General features: G+C 47.0%; 1 protein-coding gene across 1 annotated transcript in view; it reads left to right on the top strand.

The window, feature by feature from the left end:
- Positions 1–27,506, top strand: part of nhsl2 (NHS-like 2) — a gene marked incomplete at its 5' end in the record, with an annotated part of 170,799 nt that overhangs the window by 137,728 nt on the left and 5,565 nt on the right. Inside the window, 7 exons of the mRNA XM_079491260.1 lie at positions 7,593–7,738; positions 9,495–9,744; positions 20,722–20,886; positions 22,066–22,930; positions 23,542–23,781; positions 25,692–26,208; positions 26,867–27,229. Of these exons, the coding sequence (XP_079347386.1) occupies positions 7,593–7,738; positions 9,495–9,744; positions 20,722–20,886; positions 22,066–22,930; positions 23,542–23,781; positions 25,692–26,208; positions 26,867–27,229 (2,546 nt within the window). The remainder of the gene's footprint in view (positions 1–7,592; positions 7,739–9,494; positions 9,745–20,721; positions 20,887–22,065; positions 22,931–23,541; positions 23,782–25,691; positions 26,209–26,866; positions 27,230–27,506) is intronic.

The raw sequence follows: 27,506 nt of genomic DNA, 5'->3' as shown, positions 1-27,506 counted from the left end.
CCCGTTTCATTAGGTCGAGTGTTCTTTTCTCACGAAATAAAGTGCCTAATAGTTTCTGAAGGAAGTGGTATTTGAAGCCTGGCGTATAGCATACAAAAAATATAGTCTCATCAACACTTAGAGCCCTTTGTAGACGACAAATTGAAAACGGTACAAGAATGAGGGACTCATCCATTTACAAAATTATCGATAGCAACAGACCTTAAGCAAATTGCACCTATACAGTCAAGTGCTGTTTATGTTCTTAGCTGAATTGATCCACTTTAAAGGGGAATACCACTCATTTTCAACATTAAACTATGTCATTAATTTACCTTAGAGTTGTTGTGTGGAAAAAATAAAAAAGTTCCCCCCTTCTGTGTAGCCTATAACTGGAGGTCTAATACTTGAGGTCATGTGACCAGTGACATCACGAAGATGTACTCTGTAAGCAAAAAAATACATAATTTGTGATGTCACTGATCACATGACCCCAAGTTTATAGACCTCCAGTTCTAAGTAGAAGGGGGGGATTTTTTTATTATTATTTCCACACAACTCTAAGGTATATTTCAATTTAGGAAATGAGTGTTTTTTCCCCTTTAAGCTAGCACAGTGCTGCGTTTGGCATTTTATAGTTTTTAGTTGGTTATCAAAATATCTACAGTTTTTGAAATGATCTAATTGGGTGATCATTAAATCGGTGACAACAATGTGTTACATTATTTTGGGTCATCGTTTTCGATTTCCTAAACTGGATTACTCTAGCTATGGGCTACAGTATGTTAGGCCTGAACCATATATACTTCATATAGTGTGCCAATATCGTATGCTGCTTATAGGTCTGCTATTTTCAGCACGCCACGGGACACCTTTGCATGATAGTATACGTATTGTGTTTCAAAGGATCCAAGATGGCCGCGCCCGTCTTCTTGTAGTTTAGATTATTTCAAATGCCTTTTTTATCTCTGATTCCTTTCCCAGATTGTGCCCCTGGTCAAAACCAGCTTTATTCAACGGCCCGTATAACCTAAGAACCGCCGAACGCGGACACAAAATGTCCGCTCCGGGTGAAAGAAAAGTCACAACACACATCGTTTTCCCACATCCGGTTTTACGTCTCAGGTTTCCAGTGGAAGCTTCAAAATAAGGGTTCCACTGGAAAGAATACTGGCGGAATTGGAAGAATGAATGAATACCTGTTAGAGGATGTGTTAATGGTCCGATGGGTGTCCCGCGTTAAGTGGTCTGATGGGTGGCCTGCCAATACTTTGGAGATATTCAAGGGGGCCCTGATTCAGAGAAAAGTTTGACAACGTAACATTCCCTTTCAACTTGTCTTTGAACTTCAGATTTAAAATAAAAAGAGGAGATCCGGGGGGAGCAGCCTTTATTTAAACCAACATGTTTCAAGACCTAAAAGGGTTTTCATCCGGGCTAGACTTGTCTTTGAACTTGTTTTGGAAATGACACCATTTGTATCCATAACACACGCGCTCATTATCTCCACTTGAGTCATGATTTAACGCTGTCATGCTAAATGTTTGAGTTCGTGGCAACGGCACTCGGTGGTTGCGTCACGGTGTCCATTTATAAACTCGGCTGACACATTAGATTTATTTATCATTATTATTATTATTTTGCACGGCAATGCTATAGCCTGCAGGGTTTGGGAAGTAAAGAGGGTGAAGAAGAAGATAAATATATGAGAGAGAGAGAGAGAGAGAGAGAGAGAGAGAGAGAGAGAGAGAGAGAGAGAGAGAGAGAGAGAGAGAGAGAGAGAGAGAGAGAGAGAGAGAGAGAGAGAGAGAGAGAGAGAGAGAGAGAGAGAGAGAGAGAGAGAGAGGTGTGTGTCAGAGAACCAGAAGAAAGACTGATCATTAGAGAGAGAGAGAGAGAGAGAGAGAGAGAGAGATGGAATGCCCAGATGAAGGGATAATGCAGCTTGTTTACCGTGTCCTCTGAGTGTCCACTGTAAACAATTAGAGTCTGTTTTTGCACACCCTCCTCTGAGTGAAGTTGGCACTGAGCATTCTTGCTGTGTCGGCACAGAGTTACAATGTCAAACTCAATGCATGCCCTGCTATACGTCGTCTGAACTTCACCTCATTTCAACTCAGACCTCCTCCTCCCGCCACATTGATTGAACAGAAGGTCGAGGGGTAGTCTGTATGGGGAGAGAGAGGGAGAGAGAGAGGTATACATGGTGCACTGCAGACAGATACACTGAGATGTACAGTGAGGGAAACAGGGTAGAACCAGTGGTGGAAAGTAACTCACATTTACTCGAGTAGTGCTGTACTTGTCCTGTACTCGAGAAAATAGCCGATCTACAAGCTTGTGGATACTGTAGGCTACTGTACAGAACTTCACTTCAAAAGAAGTCGAACGGAGGCCTGGGCCGTGGCTGAGTGGTCCAGGCACCTATGGGCCGGTAATCCAGCCTGACGGCGTGTCGCGGGCTCGAGTCCCGAGCTCGAGTCCCGAGCCCGTCGGCTTTTGCCACATGTCTTCCCCCCATCTCTCTCCCCCTTTCCTGTCTAATTACTGTACCCTATCAATAAAGGCAAAAACGCCAAAAAAAAAAAAAGAAGGCGAACGTGGTCTTTGCCGATGCTGAATATGTTCCCTGTGTGTGGACGGAATCAAATTGCTACTCGACCTTCACAGACTCCACGGTCAAATACATTTCGTTTTGAAGTAAGGCACTGTGAGCTTAAATAAATCTGCTATTTTTTGAATAGCCAACACAAAAGTCTAGAATGACACAGATGCTTTCCTGGGTTTAATGGTTTAGAAGGCAGTGGCACCCTCGAGTCCTAACCGACTTTATTATTTAGTCATTTTTACAGTATTTACTTATCTGCTCTAGCTGGATCAGATTGCAGAATTGAGACAAATTCCCCCCGAGCACCATGAAGTTCTAACCAGTCAAACATGAAGTGTCTTCTCACCATTTTGTTTCAGCTAGTAAATCCTTGGAGAAGGAGAAGTGTCGAAACGAACTTTGCAAATGGAATGCGTTTCTTTGTTTGTTTGTTTTCTCCACAATCATAATGTTGCAGTCACGGCCACGGAAAAAAATATTTTCCGAAAGAAGTATATGCTGCAGCCTTTCCGGTCGACGAGACTCGCTTTCTTTGTTGAAACTTTTATGAAAGTTTGAGTTCCAGACGTTATTTCTCATTTGTCTTGTCTTCTCCACGCACCAGTTCCCAGGGCTTAACTCCCAGCTTCTTTTCATCTCTCTCTCTCTCTCTCTCTCTCTCTCTCCCTCTCTCCCTCGCTCCCCCTGTCTCTCTCTCGCACTCTCTCCTAGACAGTAGGTGGAAGGCGTATATAGCTATATCTTATTTTTCTTAAGAATGACTCATTATTTTACTTCATGCACAGCTGTGTCTGCGTGCGTGTGCCTATATCGCCGCAAATTAACAGCTTGAGAATGACTGCCGTGTCGTCACCTCAGCTGGAAGCTCATGAAATGTAGACAACATCTAGCCTGATTATCAGACTGTAGGAGACTCAGTCCACTCAGAGAGTGGGCGGGGTCTTTGGGCTGAATCCAGGCTAGACAACATCATCATCACCCTAGTCATACTGACGTGGTGACGTGATTGGCTGCTTCTAGTCAATGGGACAGCAAGCAATGGCAAAGCTACCTCTAGACTCTAGAGTCTAGAGTCTAGCCAATGGGAAAATGAGAGGCAAATATCCCTGGCAGCCACGCATGCAGACATACATTGCAGAGCAACGCAGCAGAGAAGCATGCTCACAGTCGCACTCACAGGGTGACGGGGAAGGAAGAGTATATCGATATAACTAGTACTCGATATAACTTCAAACCAAATGCGACTGAAACAGCACAGCCAATGCAAAGCCACAACAAAACAACCACGCACAGAACGTCGGAAACGAACGCAAACAACGGCCGCGACTAATATGGGAGGGGGGGGGGGGTTGGGGGAGAACACAACGGAGACAGTGCTTCTTTCACCTGACAAATATCACTATGTGATCATTTCTTTTCTTTTTTGCAAAAGTAGCAGATCCGTGGTCAATTTCGGGGTCCTTGACGAAGAAATAAAAGTTTGAGAACCACTGTTCTAGTCAAGTCTGGTGGTGACATGCTGGTTGATCGTCGTCAGAGTGGTTTCAGAGAGCTATACAGTAAACGTCTGCATGTCAGAACATGCCATCTCCATATATGGACCCTGGGCAGAGCCCGGACAGAGGCCTTTTGGGCAGAGGCCTTTTGTGGCGGTTCTGGACAACCCTGGGTCCGACCGACTCGACACCGGGCACTGCACTCCCTGCGGTGGTGTGGAACGAGCGTGTCGAATTTGAAGTCGGTGGGGCTAACGGTTCTCGAGTTACGTGGGTTACACACAGACAGACGTACAGACAGACAGACAGACTTGAGCATTTATAGATAGATATGCCAGGGAATAAGAGATAAGAGAACATTTTTACGGCTCTAGCCGGTTGATTCTCAACCATTTTAATTTCAACGACCCTCCGTTTGATAGGCAATAGGCTACGGACCCCCATTTAATGGCATTTCTATCTCTGAGACCCCAATTTGTATTGTTAAATCAATAATTGATTTAATTTAACTCTGAGAGTGTACAAATGGAACCAAATGGACCCGTTAGAGTCCATTTGGTTCCATGTGTACACTTTCTGAGTTACAGACCCATAAGGGTCCATTTGGTTCCTAATTATCATCTAGCTGGGGACCCCCTGGAACTCTCTCAAGGACCCCTAGGGGTCCCCGGACCCCACTTTGGGAACCACTGCAGTAGATCATGTCATTCATGTGTATCTTTTAACCTGTATCCCACGAGCGACATTCAGCCGACATGCCGCGACACGTTGATCTGATTATTTCGGGGGGGGGGGGGGGGGGGGAGGCTGTTGAAGGGGGGTATGAAGGGGGTGTTTTGTTTTCTGTAGCTCCCAGCAGCCTTACCTACTGTAAGGCTCCCAGCAGCCTTACCTACTGTAAGTGTACCTAGACGTCCTCTTTGCAGAACATTATGTGAAAGCACCGTACAGGTTTGACAGCCTCCGCTTCAACCAGTGAACTTTGGCTGCACAGCACGACTCCAATGTAATGCTAAATGGTGCATTTATGTACTGTATAGCGCCCTATAGCACCAACGTAAATGAGGCATTTATCATCACCTTTAGAAATACAGTTGAGGGCAAGCCCTCATTTTCAATGTAGCCGATTTATATAGCACTCTCATCCAAACTGCAAAAGTTTATGCTGCGTTCACACTGGCAGATACAAAAGATACAAAGACACAAAGCTACACACCGCATATGTGATCGTTTCTGACCAAGGATAAGTAATTTTTTTTGTTTTTTCACGTCATATGAAAGCAGGGAATCATAGCTTCAAATCGACATATTGGTTGTTCAGTTTGACCCACCAGTTTTGGAGATATGGCTTATGGATAGTGTAATGTCTTGCAGAAAACAGCGAGTTTTGAAAACAGGCTTGAAAGGTTCACTCTGTGGTCTCTAACATTACACCTAGCTACATGTTTAAGCATTTATTTCATATTTACATGTCGATTTAAGCTCTGACATTTATTTCATGTGAAGAGTCTGCCTGTTTAACTGATTAACTCATTTTGGATGAAAACAACAGTTTTTCTCCTCTCCTGAACTGCCATGCCTGTCTATGTATCAAAAGAGTCACATATTTTGAGCTTAGTACCTTTGCTTTGTAGCTGAAGTTGAAACAAGCTCAACTTTTTTAGTAACTTTTGCAGCAGCTACAAACAAAGTTGGATGTGTCTTTGTGTCTTCTCGTCGCTGGCTTCCATCGAAAAGGAATGGTAACACGTATCTTTGTGGTTGGAAGTTAAGTGTGAATGCAGCAGGACAACGTATCCTATTCCCAACGTATTACATTCACCCGTTCACACACACACACACACACACACCATCACTTAAGGCAGAGGAAACCATGCAAGGTGCCAACAACCTGCACATCGGGAGCAGTCAGAGGTTCAATGTCTTGCTCAAGGACACTTCGACACTAAGCCACAATGAGTCGAGGATGGAATCGGCAACCTCCCGGTTCGGTTCCCCCAGTATAAGCCTGGGGTAGCGCTCGGCGTACCAACCCCCTGAAAAAGTGAAACCTGGGACAGTTCACCTCGTGTTTCCAAACCAACCTGCCCTGAGGCTGGGGGACCCGAGGGCCATTGTTGACAGGAGTAGTGTTCCATTGTCAACGCCCCCACCCCTCCACAAGGCCCCCGCCCCAACCCATTACGACCCCGCCCCTTGTATCGCCAGGCAACTATACTCCGCCAGAAAGGCATCCATATTGTCCTGTTGAACAAGTTCACCCCCCCCCCCCCCCCCCGACACACACACACACACACACACACACACTCGGCAGTGTTGTCTTGCAGACGGTATTAAGTGCGACTGTAGGGTGTGTGTGTGCGTGTGTGCGTGCGTGCGTGAGCGGAGTTGGTTGAGTGTGGGAGGATGGAAGGGCTTTAGGGTTGAGTGCATGGAGAAAGGGGGGGGGATGGGTATTGGGGCAAAGGAATGGCTAGTAAGGGGGAGTGTGTGTGTGTGTGGGGGGGGGGGGGAGTGTAGGAATCTGTTTACAATGGCCTGAGGGAGAGTCCTGTGAGCTGCCAGAGAGAGAGAGTAGAGGGAGCCAATGGGACACATGCAGCACCGAGAGAGAGAGAGAACCAGTAAGTAAGTAACAGAGTGAGTGACACAGAGAGCGAGGCGAAGGGAAAGACTAAGAGATATGGTGAGGGAGGGGAGAAAAGTACACAGTGAAGTAGAGAGAGAGAGAGAGAGAAGGAGAGAGAGAGAGAGAGAGAGAAGGAGAGTGAGAGAGAGAGTGAGGGAGAGAGAGAGGTAGAGCGAGGTAGAGTGAGGTAGAGGAGGAATGGTGGCTGTGCGTAGCAGAGGATTAACAAACAACTGAAGCAGCGCTGCAAGGTTTGTCACAGAGACAGAGTGCAGAGACTGCAGGCTCTGGCAACGCTCTGCTCTGCTCTCCACCATGCACACGTGTGTGTGTGTGTGTGTGTGTGTGTGTGTGTGTGTGTGTGTGTTGTCACTTTGGTGCTGCAGACACTCGCACTACTGTAGCTCTGACTCATTTATTTATGTTTTACTCTGGGTGCGCAAAAACGTGTATGTGTGTGCGTGTGTGTGTGTGTATGTGCGTGCCAAAATGTGTACTGTACGGAGTGTACGCTCGCGCATGTGTGTATGCGTGTGTGTAGGACAGGGGGGTGGGGGCGCGTAGTGTTTTGTCTTGTTGTTTTGGTTTCTGTGTTGTTGTATGCAAATTGGTACATTTATGCATGCTGGTTTTGTCACATGTCATGTTGTGCGTGCGTGCGTGCGTGCGTGCGTGCGTGCGTGCGTGCGTGCGTGCGTGCGTTATGTTAATGCTGCAAAGCTTTTACTGTTAGTCAAGTCTACCAAATATATGTGTGCATGTATATGTGTTTTATACGGCCTTTTGTATTTCGCATATTGTGTACATGTTTACGATAGAAAAAACTGCTAAATAATGTTATAAAAAAAATTCTGTGTGTGTTCTTTTTTTCTGGGGGCAGACTTTGAGGAGCAGCTGTACGACACCAAGCTAACGGGCCAGACGTTCAGACACCCCACGTCCTCGCACAGTTCAGACGACCTGTCCACGTCGCTCAGCCGCTCGCCTGAGTCCCTGTGCAACAAGAGACCCGACTTCATATTCCTGGTACACGCACGCACGCATTCATGCCACACACACACGTGCGCACCCACGCACGAACGTCACACGTGCAAGTGTGCATCGCTTTACTTTAGTGCTTTTTTGTGTCAAGGACCCCCAAATTGAGATGGAAATAAGTTTTTTTTTTCTGTGAACTACTCCTTTATTAAGGAGATTTTGAAGTAATCTTTTTAATACGGTACTTTTACTTGTAAAGGAGTATACATCGAGATATTCTGAGAGTGATACAAATCCATTTCTACACTCTCAAAGTTAAATTTACATCGATTTTACAATATAAAATAGTGTCTCATTGATAAAAAAAAGAAATTGTATTAAATGGGGGTCAGTAGACTAATGCATGTCAAACTGGGGGTCCTTTAAGTTAAACCGGTTTAGAATCACTGCTAGAGCCATACAGATCTTCTCTTATCGGGGCCCCTGGCATACCTTTTTCACATGGGGGTCCTTGACATGAAAACGTTTGGGAACCACTGACTACAGTACTTCTTCCACCTCCCCGTACAACAAAACGTGCACGGCACGCGCTAACCTTCCTCAAGACCTTCCTCGTCTGCTCATATCCTCTCTCATATCCCATCACAATAAGTCAACAACTTCATGTTTGCAGTTCTGCTTCTCTAGTTTCTCTTTTGGGTCTTGAGCTAAAAATGTTTGCTAACCCACTAGCCACAAGCTCCCTTTCTGCCCTAGCCACTCTTTCCCTCTTTTATACGTTTGTTAATGCACTGCCCACACCTTTCCTCCATCTTCCCACAGTGCTATAGTTCTCCTCTGCTCTGAATTAAATCTCCGTTTTCTCATTCTTGGCAGCATCTAAGCACCTTTGTGTCAATGAACAAAGTCCTATTTGGACTTAAGGTTGTAGCCAACTCTCTCTGCTGATCTGAACCGCTCTCAGTTTCCTCTCTCTCTCTCTCTCTCTCTCTCTCTCTCTCTCTCTCTCTCTCTCTCTCTCTCTCTAATGTGAAAAGCAGAAGGTGCACTGTGTGGACCGAAGGCCTTCTGCCTGCAGTCAGAGCTGTCAAATGACTGTCGCTCCATATAATAGGCTATAGCATCCAGGCTGGATGCTATAGCCTATAGTTCCACTGGCTCTGCGGAATTTGGATGAACTTACCAGACTATAAGCCCTTATTCTTCCATCACTTAACGAAGTCTAGGGTGATTTCACCAGACCGTGCATTTGCTGACTTACTGAATTCTAGGATTGCTTGCTTTTCCCAGACAGAGGGGAGAAGTGTGCTGCTGTTTTTTCTTTTAAACAAATTCTAGATCTATTTTGCGGCATGACGGCTCTAGAAAGAACATGCATTACAGTGACTGTGCCCTACCAATCACCATAAGAAATGTGAATCCCTAGACTCCTTCAAAACCGATCTCAAAGTCCCCCCCCACCCCCCTTTTTTCCATACTGTACATGTGTTTCCCTTTAATAATGATACTAATTCAAAACAAAGAGACCCATAAAAATGGCTCCGCGACCCAGTGTTTGGGAACCAGCGGCGTGTAGCATAACTTCCACCTGATTGGTCCTCCTATTTTTCTTTCTTTCTTTCTTTATTTTAATAGAAGTGTAGGCCTATATTTGTACGACTAAATGTTCTGATCAATTGAAAATGGTGGACCCTGTTGTAGTGTAAGTGTGATGCTTAAGCTTAATCATGGTTCGTCCACATTCTACATACGGTGAAATAACAATGTCAATCAATCAATCAATCAAACTCCTCTCCTCCTTCAGCCCGCCTCCAAACAGCTGTACGACGACGATGACACCTCGTCCTCCGTGTTCGGGCTGAGGGGCGTGGCCAACCCGTCCCCCTCCCCCTCCCCCTGCGGGTCGGACCGCCCCCTGGCGGCATGGAGCAGTAACAACAGCGGCAGCAGCAGTGCCACCACGCCCACCGCGGGACCCCCCATAGCGGACAAACCTCGCTGGCACCACCTGGGACGACGGACGCCCGCCCACGTGATACCGCTAGACGTCACAGGTATAATAACACACGCACGCACGCACGCACGCACGCACGCACACACGCACGCACGCACGCACGCACACTTTGCCAGCGGTTGGTGTTTGACCTGATTCTTACAAATGTCATCAGGTTTCGGAAAGAAACTACGTTTCTATGTCAGTGGTTCGCAAACTATTTCATGTCGAGGACCCCCAGAATTATATGTATTTGGTCGCAGACCCCCATCTGAAAATATGTTGTTTCAGGGACCCTCCCAGAAGCAAATATTTGAGTTAAAATCCTTTGCAGTGATTTGCACACATTTTCACAATTTTTCAAAAATAGCAGATCTACAAGCTCGTATCTGCCATTTTTCAACAGATAAAGTTTAAAATAATGGTTAAAGTGGTTAAAAGCTATAAGGTGACACAGATGTGTCCTCAGGTCTAAATGGGTCAATGCCCTTGGTTAAAGTCTTCCTCTAGGCTATAGGGTCAAATTTGCAAGCGATCTCTGCTCGGAGACCAAACTTGTGCACAGAACGTTTGAAGGACTGCTTTAGATGGCGGACGCATGCATGCTGTGTTTATCTTCAGGACTACGTAAGCCATTATACAATGCAGATTCAAACCTCCGAAAATGATGGGTATGGAGTTTACTTTTCATGCAGACAAACAAACAAACGAAAAACCCTGCAACGTGTAAAGAAATGCACCATAATCTCAGCACTTCTGTGATGACGACAGTAATTTTCCTGTTGACAGGATGTAATCTGCACCAGTAGTCGTGGTTATTGCTGTGGGGTTTTGCAGAGCCGTATAATGGACGATAAGGAACGAGAACCATGATTGTCGGTAAAAACTTGCCCCATCTGCAGATGTAATGATTATAGACCGCCAGATTTCTGCTGCAATATCTCAGCGTTGCTCTCACACCCCCCCCATTTAAGAGGAGCTGTTTTCCACGCATGGATTTACAGCACTCCTTTATGCGAGATTACAATTCTGAACACACACTGAAATAACGAATGGAAAAATGAAGTAGTTGGGCGCGAGGAGTGTTACGGAGGCGCTACATCCTCCCAGTGGGGGCTCCTCGCTGGCAGGTGAGCCAGTATAGGATACAACAACAACAGCAGTGACAACACACATACAGTTGGGTGCCACCGATATTGTCCCTTATCATTTGACCCATTTAGGCCTGACCTCAAAATTTTAAAAAATCCTTCTAAATCCTCCAGTTTTCTGAAATAAATATTTTCACGATTTTTCAAAAATAGCAGACCTACAAGCTCGTAGCGCGCCACTCGGTGGCGCGCTATGAGCTTGTAGATCTGCTATTTTTCAATAGCTAAATTATAACATAATGTTTAAAACACCAAAAGGGGTTCCCGCCCAAAATGGGTTAACTGTCCTTTTGCGCAGATCACGCAAACCTCAGCAAAAAGAAAAGGACAATATCGATGGCCTCCAACTGTAAATGTGCGTGGGGAGGAGTTAAGTGGCGGTAAAAAGCAATTCAGGATCATTACGCAGAAATGTTGCGTACGCTAAACCAGCACTCGGCACGTAGACAATAGTTTTAAAACATCCTCTCTGCTGCTTGACATTAGCAGCCGGTGTCAGAAAGCATGTTGGTGTTTTGTCAGACACAGAGTCCCAGCCGAGAGCACTTTAAGCTTAAAGGCAGAAACACCATGTTTCTCTCACGGCTCACATTCTGCATCAGCAGTCTGCGCGCGCGCTTGTGTGTGCGCATGTGTGTTTGTGTGCGCACGTGTGTGTGTGTGTGTGTGTGTGTGTGTGTGTGTGTTCTGACTTCTGACAGGCTAGTTGGTATGCTGTGGTCATCTTTTCCAACATCATACTGACAGCTCTGCTCCTGTGCTTTGTTTACTTTGTGCGTGCGTGCGTGCGTGCGTGCGTGCGTGCGTGCGTGCGTGTACTGGTTTCTGGCATAGCAACTGCTTTGTCACTGGGAGTCTCTGCCTTCGTCTCGGCACTTCTTCCTCAAGTCCTCCCCCTCTCTCGTCATTCCCTTGTTTTTTCATATCTCAAAAGTCCCCCTGTACATGTACCTGCTCTCTGCTAGCGTGTGCGCGAGCATGCGTGCGTGCGTGCGTGCGTGCGTGCGTGCGTGCGTGCGTGCGTGCGTGCGTGCGTGCGTGCGTGTGTGGATGGACAGCCATAAGCAAGGTAGTAGTAGAAAGTCAGCATGCTACTGTATACTTCTAGTATTCTAGTAAGGATCAGAGAGAGAGAGAGATTGAGAGTGAAGGAAGAAAAGAGAGAAAGCACCACATGGAAAACGAGAGCAACAAGAGTGAAAGATGCACAGAGAGACAGGAGGATGAGAAAGAGAGAGGATCTGCTGTTTCCCATAGTCTCTCTCTCTCTCTCTCTCTCTCTCTCTATCCATCACTAGAACAGCAAACAGGTAGCCTAGCACCCGGCGCCAGCTAGCTGTTGCCATGGCGACCGACCACTCTTCTTCTTGCCTCCCTTCTCCCTAAAAAAAACACTGCAGAGAGAGAGAGAGAGAGAGAGAGAAAGAGAGAGAGAGAGAAGGGTAGACTACATATGTAGTTATGAGTTATAGACCAAATCACACGGCCAGTGGGCTTAGAGAAAAAGACAGTAGAAGGATTGAAGGAACACCAAAATGACACAGATAGATGTGCAGGCAGGCAGGCAGGCAGGCAGGCAGGCAGACAGACAGACAGACAGACAGACAGACAGACAGACAGACAGACAGACAGACAGACAGACAGACAGACAGACAGACAGACAGACAGACAGACACAAGAGACAACAAAGCATAATGAGAGAACATTTTGTCCCTCTTCTCTCTTTTAATGGGCATCATCTGGAACGTTGACAGAACCAGTATACAGAGAGCATACTGGACCACATAGCCAGCCTGTTGTTGTTGTCGTTAATGACCGCTGGCCGTGTCTCTCCACGTTATCCTCACACTGCTGTTGTCCTTCTGTCCACTTAGGGGCTGTTCACACCTAAGAGACAGCTGTCTCCTCGGTGTCTCCTGTGTCTTCTGTGTGTCGCAAGCTCGCAATTCATTTTATATATGGGAGTCACATGGTTTGACGAGACAAGCTTGCTCCCTGGCTGTCTTCTGCCCTCCTCCCTCCCATGGAACAAGCTTGTCTCGTCAAACCACGTGACTCCCATAGAAAATGCATTGCGAGCCGTGCGACACACAGAAGAGACAGACTGAGCTGTTTCTCAGGTGTGAACGGTGCCTTCAGTGTTGATTCCTGTGTTGTCCTTCTGTCCACTTCACTGTTGATTCCTGCGTTGTCCTTCTGTCCACTTCACTGTTGATTCCTGTGTTGTCCTTCTGTCCACTTCAAGACAGACAGACAGACAGACAGACAGACAGACAGACAGACAGACAGACAGACAGACAGACAGACAGACAGACAGACACTTTGACCCCCTTTCCACCGGTTCAGTTCTTTTTGGTTCTTAGTCCATGAGCCAGAGCTCCAAAATTGGTGGGAAAATCTAGACCTATATTACATTGTTTATAGGATCAATACAAGTCATATACATATACATGATAACCCTTCCACAGTAGTAGCTTTTTCATATTTTCTATTATTTTGCATATTTTCCTACATAATGGAACTTTCATGGTGATAACAATCTAATATAGGTATAGTATTGCCCACTCAATTCATAATTAACGTTCCAATTTTGGAGCTCTGGCTCATGGACTAAGAACCAAGAAGAACTGAACCGGTTCCCATTGGGAACCAACCGGTGGAAAAGGGGCCTTTGTGAATGTATCCCACATAACGCAATAGTAGAGAGAGAATTATGCAGACAGATTCCAGAGATAGTGTGTGAATATCAAACAGAGCTCCAACCTTGCTTGGTATTAATCCCGGGCCGGTGGCTTTGAACGTGATTCTTTGGCTCCCCCTTGGAATGTGAGTTTAAACAGGGTCTCTCTCAGCATCACCGACACAAATCCTTTTTGGGCCCATTGTTGAACCAAATCCACGTGAAATCCTCCTGGGAGAGACGGATCGTCCAGGGTGAGAGACAGACAGAGAGAGAGAGAAAGAGAGACAGAGAGAGAGAGAGAAAAGAAAAGAAAACTTAAGGAAACATTCCAAACTGTGATAACCTTGATGAGATGGAGGCGCCCCAGAGACTAGCATATCTTTTGAAATGGCTAGATTGATGCTGAATGGCACCATTACAGTGAGTGAGTCATCACTCCATGTCGAGTGCGAACGCAGCCAACGTGATGGATATGTGTTTTATTAATGGAAACGCAGGCAGGGGCAATAAGCAAGGACGCTAAGCCCTGCCTGTCTGCATGGCTACCAACAGCATAACAATCAGACACAGAGAGAGAAGGGGGAGGTGGACAGATAGACTTACAGAACGTTACATCAGCGCTTCCCAAAACTTTTAGTGCCAAGGACCCCCAGATTGATATGTATTAATTTTGGTGGTGGACCGCCCCCCTATGTTGTACCAGGGACCCCCAGAAGCACGCATATATAAATGGATGAAGTGGTTACTTAAAATGACTGTGATGCTACATACTTTTGCTTTTACACACGCACACACACACGCACGCACACACACGCACACGCACACACACACACACACACACACACACACACACAGACAGACAGACAGACAGACAGCAGGGAGTCTAGAGCTGACAGTTTTAATAGCAGCCCCTCTGCCTCCAGTGAAGAACTGAACTCCAGATAGGCATAGCCACTGATTTATTCATGTGCATAGGAAAATGCAAAAGTGTGTGAACAAACCACACTCGCAGTCATTCAATTAAAGACAGTGAGGGCAGCTAGACAGAAACGCAGTGAACTGGCTGCAACGGACCAATGGACGGACGGACGGACGGACGGTTGGACGGACGGACGGACGGACGGACGGACAGAAATCGTCGCTGTCGGGTGGAAACCATGGATGTTTAAAACTGTTACTTTTCAGATGTTCAAAAGGCAGCTACCAGCTCAAAGCGCATCGCTTCGCACCGCGTTGCGAGCCGCCTTGCGAGCCGCCTTGCGAGCCACGTTGCCAGACGCTTTGCGAGCCATGTTTTTGATGGCTTTTGATGCTTTAAGAGACTCTGAAGTATGATCAAGTCGGGTGGTAATTTATGAAAAAACACAAAAAGTAAGAATTCAGAGATAAGAGGTTTCTGCCCGTGACATACATATAAACAACACAGACTTCACTATGGTCCTTTATCTATTATACAAGTGAAAACATGTGCCCAACACAATACCCAAAGTCACCAGCTACTACGCCACTGACACGCTGGGTGCCGAAGCCAAGCAGGAGCAACACACACTGCAACAACACACTAACACGTCACAGACTTACCCTCCGCGTCGATCCACGGCTATCTCCTCATGTCGCGCCGCACGCCCACATTCAACAACACCCGCGTAAAAACTGGCATTGCACTGCCACTACAGCCGCCTCCCGTCCACACTCACAAACAACATCAATATCAATAATAAACACAAACACGCCACAAGCACCGACACCCCCGCCTAATTTGTTGCCAGGTCTATGAAAACAACCCCAGAAAAAATGCCATTCAACACGCTACTTACAACTCGCTTACAATTCGCGGACCTGGCAACACTGCATCCTGTTTTCCCATTGGCTACGGTTGCTACTACACGCATTTGCACTGCATCTTGGGAGCAACACAGCTTAATGTAGGGGTCACCGATTGCTGTGCTACATCCCCCTCATGTTCTCACCACCCCGTTCGGCTACACCACACACACTAACCTACACCATTCTCCACATGCAACACAGGGCCCTTATTGGCTAGCCCCCTCACATGGCGATCCCCACGCAACACACACACCCACACACACACAACGGCCACGTTCGGAAATATCGCACTGAGCGCACTGTGCAAATGCAATGCAAACTAATAGGCGAGTGTGCTTCGGTGCGGTATTTCCCAACGCGCCCATCTCATCGACACAACGCGCGCAGTCGGATGCCAAGGTCTTCCGCGCAATATTCCTTTCCCAGTCTCACCACACCACGGACTCATTGTAACCTCGCATCAGTGTCACTGCAGACACGTAATCACACTGTGGACGATTTGTGACTGAGTGACTGTGTGTGTGTGTGTGTGTGTGTGTGTGTGGTTTGATTTCAGCATGTTTTACACTGCACAGTTGCGCAGTGCACACCATGGGACAAATCGGCTTTTCACCCCCTGCCACTGTGCCCACAAACGCATGTACAAGAGGAAAACAATCTAAACATTATATACTAACGTCAGCATCGGGCAGATTAACACACACAAGCGTTATTAGTTGAGTTTTCTTATTGAAGTGCCTCTGAATTGTAACTGTGCGTTTATGTCAGTCAGCGATGCGATCCGTTGTTATTCAGCCACGCACGGACTGGAGAGAGGCGACGTGTTTCTCTCCCTTCGGCTCATGTAGCCCTCATTGTAACTACAAATATTGTTCCCGAAGAAACAATGTGGGGTCACTGCAATCCAAAAGATTGTAGGCCTACTATAATGCAGTCAAGGTCCCCACAACAATATACTACAGTATGTTCTGCTCCATTCTCAACATCTTTTGGTTTCCAAAAACAGTAACTTATTGTAAGTAAACCAAAACAGTACAAAGCAGTTTCATGTGTGCTTATTTTAATTTTATTTAATTTGCTTTGATGTGAAAATAAAATACAACAAATAATAATAATACCCATCCGTTAATACATGTGAAGGGCACAATACTGGGTTTAAAAACACAGCTGAAACATGAAGTGGAGTCTGTCAAATCTCGCAATTTCCTTCTTCCCATTGCGCTGCAACGGAACTAGGATGAGCCGCCCGAAGGGCGGCGAAATTCTAGTCCACATACAAACAAATGAGAGAAAAAGCCTCATTAGATTTGGCACACATTCAAGGTTTCATTCATTCATTCCACTCTTTGTTTGCTAAATATGTTCAACTCAACCTACAAAGAAGCACCTGTTTGTATGCTGCAAAACAAACTAGCCTGAAAGGAACCATTTTGTGTACATCATTCGTAGCACAACGCGCCGTCACCAAGAACTTCTCCCCCAAGCAGTGTTCATTTGTACAGCTGTGTCTAGAGAAGGAACCCTTTTCTTTCTTCTGTCTTTAATGTTCTCGTAGGAATCTTCCGGGGAAACGTGATGAAGAGCCAGAGTCGCGGCGCCTTCTCGACAGTTCAGTCAAAGCGTTTTGTAACTCTGACTGTGTAATGCATGCGTTGCGTCGTGTGATCATTATTCATGTGCCGATCGGAGGCGGCGTGGGGACAGTGCGCCGGAGATGGGAATGCAGAATGGCTGCCGGGGAGAAAGCCACACTAACAGGCTGCTGTTATGTGGTCTGCTCGGAGCGGTGCTTCCACATGTTCGCTGATGGAACTCTTGTCTGGACCACTGGCGTATTTTGAACAATCCTCAAGGACCACCCCACCCCGCCTCCCCACAACTATACTGCCCTGCAAAGCCAAAGTGCAATATACAGGATGTTTTTGGTCACACCGACGTATTTGTGTATGCCAAAGGTGACGGTCAAATTAGCCTTTGTTGGATTTGGGCAATAAACAATTACCTCAAGGACAGGACAGATGTACAATTTGTGTAATATCACTTATTTGCCGATATCTCATTTGACCGACCAGTTGAAACACTTTAAAATGTATTTAAAATGTATTTTTCCTGTAGTTACTGCATGTTATGTAGGGAAATACTGACATGTTAAATATCGTCTGAAATATTAAGGGCTAATCTAAGCCCTTTAGAAGTCAATATTTAATTTAAAGCATTTCTTTTCCCATATTTCAAAAGTTGATAGACTTTTGAAATATGATTTCAAATTTCTGTATACGTTTTAACAAAGTTTAGGTACTATATATAATTGTAAACGTTTGAAAACATGACCACCTGCAATTATGACATAGCCCAATAGTGGTACATGGTGCCACAGACAGACAGACAGACAGACAGACAGACAGACAGACAGACAGCAAGGCACTACCCGAAGTTCTTCTGCTCTGCCACGGTGCCGTTTCGTTCTCACTGGCCTGCCGAAGCCCCTGAACAGTTCTAGTTTGTATGCTAACATAGACATTAGACATAGAGTGACAGTCAGATCAACAGGAACAGAGGAAGTGCGATTCAGAGAGCAGGGCTAGAGCACACGGAGCGGTCAGGAAGTGACCCGTACGCGTACCCGAACTGGACAGCCAAACGAGTAAATAAAAGCTGACATGATGTCGGCGGACCGGCGGCCAATCCTTAGGCGGGGGCGGCGAGAGCAGATATCACCACCGAAGGGGGAAAAAAAACAGCCAATAAATCACAGCCACAGAAAGAACAGCAGCTGTTTATCATGTCTCGCCGAGAAGACAACAGGCCCTGTTTTCCCTTACACGGTTTTATGCTGAAGTGGGATATGATTGTGACAGCCCAGGTTTCATGCTGAAGTGGGATATGATTGTGACAGCCCAGGTTTTATGCTGAAGTGGGATATGATTGTGACAGCCCAGGTTTTATGCTGAAGTGGGATATGATTGTGACAGCCCAGCCGCGATGCCATTGATTAATGAATGAAATTCACTCAGGGGACTAAACAATAACACATGGGGTTTAAGAGTCAAGCTTTAGAGTCCAGGGTGAGACACATGTATCCCACCACAGTTCTAGGAACGCCCTGCTGTGATTGGCCAGTAGTCGTTGTGATTGACAGTTCTCGTTTTTGCGACCAGTCATTAGTCCCACAACTACAACCTATCTCAAACCCTAAACCTAAACCTAACCTCCCACGGGGCAGCACACCTAAACCTAACCTTAACCCATGGGCCATGTCTAACCAATGACTAGTCTAAACTAAGTATGCACCCCCCTAAACCTAACCCGAACGGCCTAACCTCAGTAAAACGATGCCTTCCCGGGAGCCAATCAGACACATGGTGAGGCGGGTCTACCCTAGAACGTTGGTGGGATTCATAATCACGCGTCGCTCCCTCTTTTTTCCCCACATAGCTGCTGCATTTGTTTACAGAAGTTGTTGCGGGTACACACACACACACACACACACACACACACACACACACACACACACACACACACACACACACACACACACACATGCAACTTTTTTCCAGATGCCCTTTGAATGAAGTGGCTTCACATCAACCTTTCATTCTGACTCTTCTAGCACGTATGTCGCCCGGTTTGCCGTCACGGCTGAGGGAATGCGCTGACAGGTCTTGTCACGTCAGTTCACCCTGGACTCCCCGAATGGACGTTTGTGCCAAATGTCATGAAATGCACCCTCAAGTCTGGTGTCGAATTCTGATGTAGTTTCAGTCGTAGTCTTGTAATGTGAATAAAATTCAATTTAGTTTCATCACATTTTAGTCATTTGCGTCTAGTTTTAGTTGACTTTAATATCAAAAGATTTTAGTCGACTAAATCTATGTATTTTTAGGAACCCTCTTTTTTCTCTGATGTGTTGTTTTTATGCAATATAAATAAAAGTGTCTCCTGAGAGGCATATGGAATTTCTAAGTGCTTCAGTGCTTCAGTATATCTGCCATTAGCGATGGCGTCTGAGTTCAACGCAACCGGGTCTCAGTAGCGACATAACGGGATCAATAAGGGCAGCTGATGATAATTGCATGTCTAGGCGTGTCGTGAGCGAGAGAGCCGGTCTCTCCGGGTGACTTTGAAATGCCTCGGAGGGATCCAGGGGCATAACGGAACGCGGAGTGGAGTTCACTTGTCACGACTTTTGTTTATGGAAGACCTGCTGCATGAACTGTATTGGCATAGAAGCAGCTCTACTGCTGGAGGACTACTTTGTGTCTCCGCCAGGCCAGAAGGCATGGCTGAGACTATGTTTTGCACCCTGCCCGTCCCTCCATCTGTCCGTGTTTAGTTTATTTGATCATCTTCATCACGAGTATCAATACAATCATACATTATCATAAAGAAATTGTCACATAGTTAAAGGTGCATGTAAGGGCCAAATGAGTACCAAGGCCAAGCGCATTCATGTAACCTTGGGGTGGCGCTGTTGTTCATTTAAGTGTCAAGTTCACGGGTATGGTGAGGGAGGATTGACCCGGAAGGGGCAAATGGTTTTGACCGCAGGTATGTTACCACTTTCAAATGCTGTGTGGAGAAATGCTTGTCAGAGAATATCCATTGTTTGTGTCTATGCTGATTATTGTTCATTTTGAAATCACGCAGATACTGATGCCGTACTCACATGAAGGGAAATAAATGTGTCAAAAGCAACAAGAGCTGCCTGTGTGTTTGTTATCACAACTTGGGGCTGACACACAGAACAAACAGTATGGTATTGGAACAGCGCGTCAACCAGGTTCAACTACGGGATCAACTCCTCGAGAGCTAAGACGGGGCTCTCATAGTGCATATACAGTAGCATGTGATAACATCTGTGTGCTTCTGTCAACTGTCAGTGTCTCGTTTTTTTTTTTTTTTTTGAATCTCTGCCATGTGACAGTCTATGTATGGTCTTGTAGTTGTCAACACTGTTGCGCTGGTGGCACACGTGTGTGTAACACGTGTCAAACTGGACGGACTGGTCTGGCTTTCCTGTTGAGTTTAAAGTTTAACACATTAAGACCTGAGGCTGAAAAACTGCAAGTTCATGGCACTGCACAAGTGTTTTTGAAAATCACTACTTTTGTGCGACATTCTTGTATAATGAACATAACCAGTTTAGACGCAAGGTTTCTGCTCAAGTACAGTATAAGTATAGTATAGTATAATATCGTCTTTGTCGGGTGGAAACCTCATTATGTCCAAAACCTTTCAGGATTCAAATTTAAAAATAGGAAAAGCATCAGATTTCTACAGAATTTGTGTTGATTAGAATTTGTTCCACCTCTCTCTCTCTCTCTCTCTCTCTCTCTCTCTCTCTCTCTCGCTCTCTCTCTCCCCACCTCACCTCCAGCTGGTGAGGGAGGTGGCTGCAGGTTCCTGGGAGTAGACCTCCTGCAGTGCTCCTCCTCTCCTGCGGGGGAGCCGTGTCCCTCGCAGCCCCACTCCCTGGAGCTGGTGTCAGCCAGCGCCCACCAGCCCCTACCCCTGAGGAAGACGCACTCCGACCTCGACACAAGTACGTGCATCAAGGCCCCAGAACGGCTGGCCTACTGGTCAAAGCTAGAACTGCAGGCTGTCCCGTGCATATAGCACGAGGAAACACCGCACAGCTGGGGTTCAACATTGAGCGCTCGTTTGCACTAACGCATTTGCCAATGCGGAAGTGCACTCTCTGTCCTTTATAACTCTATGACGTGCATGGGTTACCCTGTGCGTGTGCGTGCGTGTGTGCGCGCGCATGCATGTATAGCTATGTTATGCGGAATGAATTGAGAGTGTGTTTGGTGTATTTTGGCCATCAGCAATGGCTTCCAGTGCCAGATTTCAATGCGATTTTTATTAATCCATAAACGAATGTGTGGATAGCATTACGCCTTAAATACTGTAGACTCTCCTAAACGGTTTCACGGCACGACGCAGTGAGAGCTGGCAGACCTGTTGTTTCCAAATAGCCAAAGTAGGGCGTGCATCTCATCCGTGAATTTTGAAGCTGCTTCTGTTGTTTTGCTTTCAGTTGCCTGTGCGCTTAAACAACTGTAAGAAGTGTGTCAATTTGTAGAGATTACATTTTTCAACCAAAAACATGTTGCTATCATAAGCCTTTGTTTGCTACAGAGCTTATTTTTTTTAATCCAAAAGCCAATTCCCAAATTCCATTGGCTGGCCTACAAAAATGCTTCATCCCTGCATCGCTCTGTTTCTCCACGTCAGGTCCGAGGATCAACCAGCTGTCCATCCTGCTTATTCTTATTTGTTTGGCTACTTCCCATCAGGGTTGGCCACAGTGGATCATCCTTTTCCATCTTCAGGGATGCACCCAATATTCGGCCACCGAAACTATTCGGCAGAATAGCCGAATATTCCGTATTCGGTTCGGTTCGGTTGAAACCGAATAGTCAAAGAAACAGGGTTCATTTCGTAACCTATTGTTTTGTTGTGATGATGTGATCAAAATGTAATCATGTCTTTTGCCATTATCATGTAGCTACAACAAGGTACGGGCATGACAGCAATGGTACAAATTCTGGTAAAAAAAGAAAGAAAAAAGATATATAATATTAATCCTATTCGGTTTCGGCCAAGAATTTCAGTGCATCCCTATGCATCTTCCTCCTCTGTCACTCCAGCCACCTGCATGTCCCACTGTTTGATTTAGTTTTAGTCCTAAAACTAAATTCTCTCTCTGTCCCGTCAGCTCCCAGCTTGGAGCATCACCCGGAGCCTCCACCAGGAGGAGGAACCAACATGGAGCACTCGGTGGGTCTGCTGTGCTCCAACAGCGCCGTGCCTCCGTCCTGGAACGGACCCAAGGGCTCCACCTTCTCCCCAGCGGGGGGCGGGAGCTGGGGGAGCCACAGCGAGGCCTACAGCTACAGCGTCAACAACAACAACAAAGCCCCGCCCCCCGCCGTGCCCCCCAAGCAGCACAGCATCGTGGGACAGTCGGCGGTGTCGAACGCGGCGGGCTCCTCCTGCACGTTCGCCATCGTGGCAAGGCGGAGCGAGATAACGGAGGTGGCAGCGGCGGCCTCGGGGGGAGGAGGGGCGGCGGGTGACGGCGGGGGGCGGGGCAGGGAGCGGTCGGCGCGCTCCGTCGCGGCGGCGCACGCCTTCAAGTTCCGCGAGCGCTCGCTGTCCACGCCCAACGACGCGTCGTCCCCGGGGGGGTTCGACGGCGAGGACGCTCAGAGCGTTGCCGGCAGCAACGGCACTACGCCCTCCTCCAACATAACGGACCCCCACCACAACCACCACCACCAGTACCCCCACCACCATCACCACCACCCCTTCCTGGGCTCGACGGGGGACAGCTACGCCATGCTGTACCCCAGCGGGAGCTCCGAGGACAGCGCCAGCAACGCCGACACCGTCTCCGTGACGACGGTGTCGGACTGCAGCGGCGATGGAGGAGTCGGCGGACGCCTCCTCCTGCTCCCGCGTGCACGCTCGCGCTCCATCTCGCTGAAGAAGTCCAAGCGCAAGCCACCGCCCCCCGTACGCAGCGTCTCTCTCATGAAGAACCTGGGAGAGGCCGAGGGACACGTCTTGCACGGGTGGAGGTACTGCACAGGCACGCACGCACACACACACACACACACACACACACACACACACACACACACACACACACACACAAGATACAATACAAGGACACAAATATTTACAAGGTGCTACATATACAGAATGCAGTCAGCATATCTTGGACAAATACCCACCCACCCTTCAGGGGTACAACCATATTTGGCGGCTACCGATAGTAGAAGAGATTGCACAGAATTTTGCAAGCCGTTTAGCTGTTTTTTTGGCATCCCAAGTTGTTGGAAGCCTCTTACATCCAATCTATGTGCATGTCCTAGGCTGCCAAAAATAAATACAAGTAGATTGCACCTGTAGCTCTGTGATGGTGTGGAGGAGCGGCTGGTATTTAATGACTTTGGTCATAAAGCCTTCCTCTAAGCTAGAATCAAAGGTGCAGACCACTTCAAGAATGAAAACTGATCTGTTCCCTGCATTGACAACAACAACATCTGGTGTATTAGCAGAGAGATGTGCAAAGATTTCAGGATTTTACAGAGTTGAAACATGGAAGGTTTGACACAGGAATGTTTGTACAGTCCTTGGCATAAAAAAGTTTGAGGGCCACTGCTTTACACGTCCATGTCTTCCACAGGGACGGACGGCCCAAGAGCCTCCACATACCCAGGGACCACTTCACGGACTTCCAGCCCGACTTCCTGCTGCCCAGCTCGGCCTGCTCACCCAAGCCCAGCCTGGGTGAGGGGGAGCGGGCTCTGGGCGGCGGCGAGGGACCCCCCAGCCTGGAGATCCAGGGACCCGATAGGGACGGGGAGCCCGAGATCACGTTCCCCGCTCACTGGCAGCTGGGGGACTGGAAGAACGACCCCTACAGGTAGGATGCTGGTACTGCATATTGTATCTGCCAATCTATTATATAGACTAGACGTCGACCGGCATTCGGCCGGTCTCGCTCTAGCGCCACGCCACGCCATCCAGGTGGCCCGTTGTCTGGGTGGCCACTCATCCAGGTGGCCAGTTGTCCAGGTGGCCACTCATCCAGGTGGCCCGTTGTCCGGGTGGCCACTCATCCAGGTGGCCAGTTGTCCAGGTGGCCACTCATCCAGGTGGCCAGTTGTCCAGGTGGCCACTCATCCAGGTGGCCACTTGTCCAGGGTGCCCACTATTCAGTCAGGCATAATGCATTGTAGAAACACTGTTACAAGTATAAGTGCAGGAATTCAAAATGTACTTGAGTAAAAGTACGTACGTAAGTATTGGTATTTCATACGTACCAAAAGTAAAAGTACTCATTATGCAGAATGTCCCATTTCACAAGTTTTCAAATGTATAATAAAATGTATACAAATCTTTTGAAAATAGTCTATCTACAAGTTCACAATTCGTCGCTATGTGACGCATTGTGAGCTTGTAGATCGAACATTTTCAAATGGCCAAAATGAATAATCTTTTTCAAATAATTGTAGTGGAGTAAAAGTACAATATTTGCCTCTGAGATGTAGTGGAGTAGAAGTAAAGTAAAAGTATCTCAATGTGCTTGCACTCTCCATCACTGGTTGTGATGTAGACTTTAGTTGTACTAGGATCTAGTGTTACCATTAGCCTATAATAGCAGCTGCTCTGTGTTTGGCTTGTGTCATCTGAGAGATACACACACAGGGTCAGTTAACAAGGCTGCTGAAATGCTGCCCACTCCACCACCAAAAGGGTGGTTGTAAATAGAATGGAATCAGAATCAAATGTATTATCACATCACACCATTATTACAAGGGGATGTAAAAGAGTGGGCGACATTATTAGTCAGGGAATATTATCAGAGTAATGTCAAATCTGGGAATACATTTCTTACAAAGAATTTTCTTCACCAATGTGTTTGTAAGGGTGTCTGACTGTCTGTACATGTCTACTAACCACTAACTACCCACATTGGTTTCTATTCAACCACCCTAGGGGAATTTTTGACAGCTGCTGAGAGTTGAGGTACCATCAACAATCAATATAAGGCAAACTGTTCTAAATTTCATTATGCTTTAAGTAGCATGTGACATGTCAAACTTGTGACATGTCATGATTCTGAATCTATTCCAAGCATTAGTTTTGCACGAAAAACACTCCTTGGGCTAAAAACGGACATAGCCGTAAACACAAATGTGATGAGTGTTTTTTTGTGCAAAACTAATGCTTGGAAAGGGTTCAGAATCATGAAAACCCCCTAGTTTGACACGTCACATGCTACTTAAAGTATAATGAAATTTAGAACATTTTGCCATATATTGGTTGTTGATGGTACCCCAACTTTCAGCAGCTGTCAAAAATTCCCCTAGGGTGGTTGAATAGAAACCAATGTGGGATATGTTAGTAGAAACACATTGGTGAAGAACATTCTTGGTAAGAAATGTATATCCCATGACTATATGTTTTGTGTGAGCTCTGAACGGTGCAGTTACAGGAAGAGTTAGACTAGGGGAGAGAATGGAATTAAAAATACTGAGCATCATTGCCCAACATTGTCTCAATCTGTAATATTATTGACCCATTAAAACACCCCCCTGCCGGGTCATACCAAAGACCCCATGCCTCCCTGCATGCTTGGCACTCAGCATCAAGGGTTGGTTTGGAGGGTTAGATCAACTACAAATGATTCCCGAGCGCGGCACGGCTGCAGCTCACCGCTTCAAGAGATGGGTCAAATGCGGAGAACAAATCTCGCATACAGCAATGTATGTGACAAATAGTAGGACTTTAACCCTAACCTTTAACCTTTCCATTGCTGTCACGCTGCAGGTCCCTGTCAGGCTCCAGCACGGCCACAGGCACCACGGTCATAGAGTGTCTGAAGGTCCGAGGCAGCTCAGAGTCTCTGCTGGACTCTCCGTCCACCTCCAGAGCCGCCTCCCCCTCCCAGCTCTCCATGGAGGCGGACGTGGGCAACAAGGCCTCGTCGCCCTTCAGACCCCCGGGGCTCATGTCTCCGTCCAGCGGGTACTCCAGCCAATCGGAGACCCCCACACCCACCGTCCCCAACAATCAGGCACCCGGGACGGGGCCTCCCGCGGGGGGCGGCTTCTTATCGATGTCTTCGTCGTCGACAATGTGCAAGCTGCGCCCCAAGATCCCGGAGAGGAAGTCGTCGCTGCCGTCGCCCAAGGACCCGGCGGCACGCTCGCGGCTGTCCTTCGAGATCCCGGTGAACGCCATGCCCGACCTGTCGTCACTCCGGCCCAAGCAGAAGGCGGGCCGGCGCCACTCAGACACATCGACGGCGGCGAGGCCCGTTAAGATCGGCAACCCCTCCTCGAAGGTGATGGGCCTGTCGCGATTATTTGAGATAATTATTTTTGTCATAATCGTCGTAATCGTTTCCATTAGGGTCGTCCCGATCCGATCGCGTAATTTTCAAATGATCGGATCGGGAGCAAAAAACTAAACGTGATCGGGACATCCCTAGTATCAATATTATATCCATATCATGATATTAGACTAGATTAGATATTGTCTGTGATATTGGATATTGTACTATTGTGATATGACATAAGTGTTCTATAAAAATATAAATATCGATATCGGCAGATACTCAAAATCAAATGATCGGAATCGGAATGGGAGCAAAAAAAACATGATCGGGACATTCCTAGTTTCCATGTTGAAAAATGTCCATACAGTACATAAAAAAACTCCTGAAATAGCAGATCTACAAGTTTACAACACGTCATAAGCTTCTAGATCAGCTATTTCCGCTCTTTTTGTTTCTTTTTTTAAAGTAGAAAAATAATGAATATGTCAGTCATTTATTTTTATATTTCAGTTATTTGTAATATCTGCCCTGTGCATTTTTTGATTACCAGGCAAAGGGAAATGTATTCTTTATTCATAATGTTCCGATGTTCGACCGCCAAAAGCACAATTAATTGTCGACCTCAATGTGTAACGGTGACGCCACCCCTCCCTCCTCCTGGCAGGCGGCGCAGCCCGTCATGGTCACCCAGAACGAGCTGCAGACGGTGCGCCTGCGCTCCGTGTCGCGGGGCGACCTGGACGACTGCCCCGACGGCGCATCGGACACCATCGAGGAGGAGGAGAAGCTCTGCCGAGGAGGAGGAGGCAACTCGTCTGCCGAGGACTCCTCCGGCCCGCCCGCAGTGCCGCCTCCGACCGCCCCGAAGCCCAAACCCCCCGTGGCGGTCAAGCCGCCGCTGCCCAGGCGCCCACTCAACCTCCTCTTCAAGCCCCCCTCGCCCTCCTCCACCTCCCCCGTCTGCCCCGAGTCGCCCCCGGGCTCGCCCGTAGAGCAGCGGCCCGTGCCGCTGGGCAACATCTATAAGGTCAGTTTTTTACTTAAGTGAAAGTATCAATGCTGTGATATAGAAATATTCTGTTACAATTAAAAGTACTCGTTGTGCATAATGTCTCATTTCAAGTTTTCAAAATACATTGTGAGCTTGTAGATCTGCTATTGTATTTAGTTGGAGTGGTTAATGTATGTATTTGTAATAATAATCAAAATCTACAAAGTAACTAAAGTTTTCAAATAAATGCAGTGGCATAAAAGTACAACATTTGCCTCTGATATGTAGTGGAGTCTTGTATTGTAAATTCGAA

This window comes from Electrona antarctica (assembly GCF_951216825.1).
Source record: "Electrona antarctica genome assembly, chromosome: 21".
Classification (NCBI taxonomy): Eukaryota; Metazoa; Chordata; class Actinopteri; order Myctophiformes; family Myctophidae; genus Electrona; species Electrona antarctica.
The sequence above is the reverse complement of the archived record's forward strand: the minus strand, read 5'-3'. Positions and strand labels throughout refer to the sequence as shown.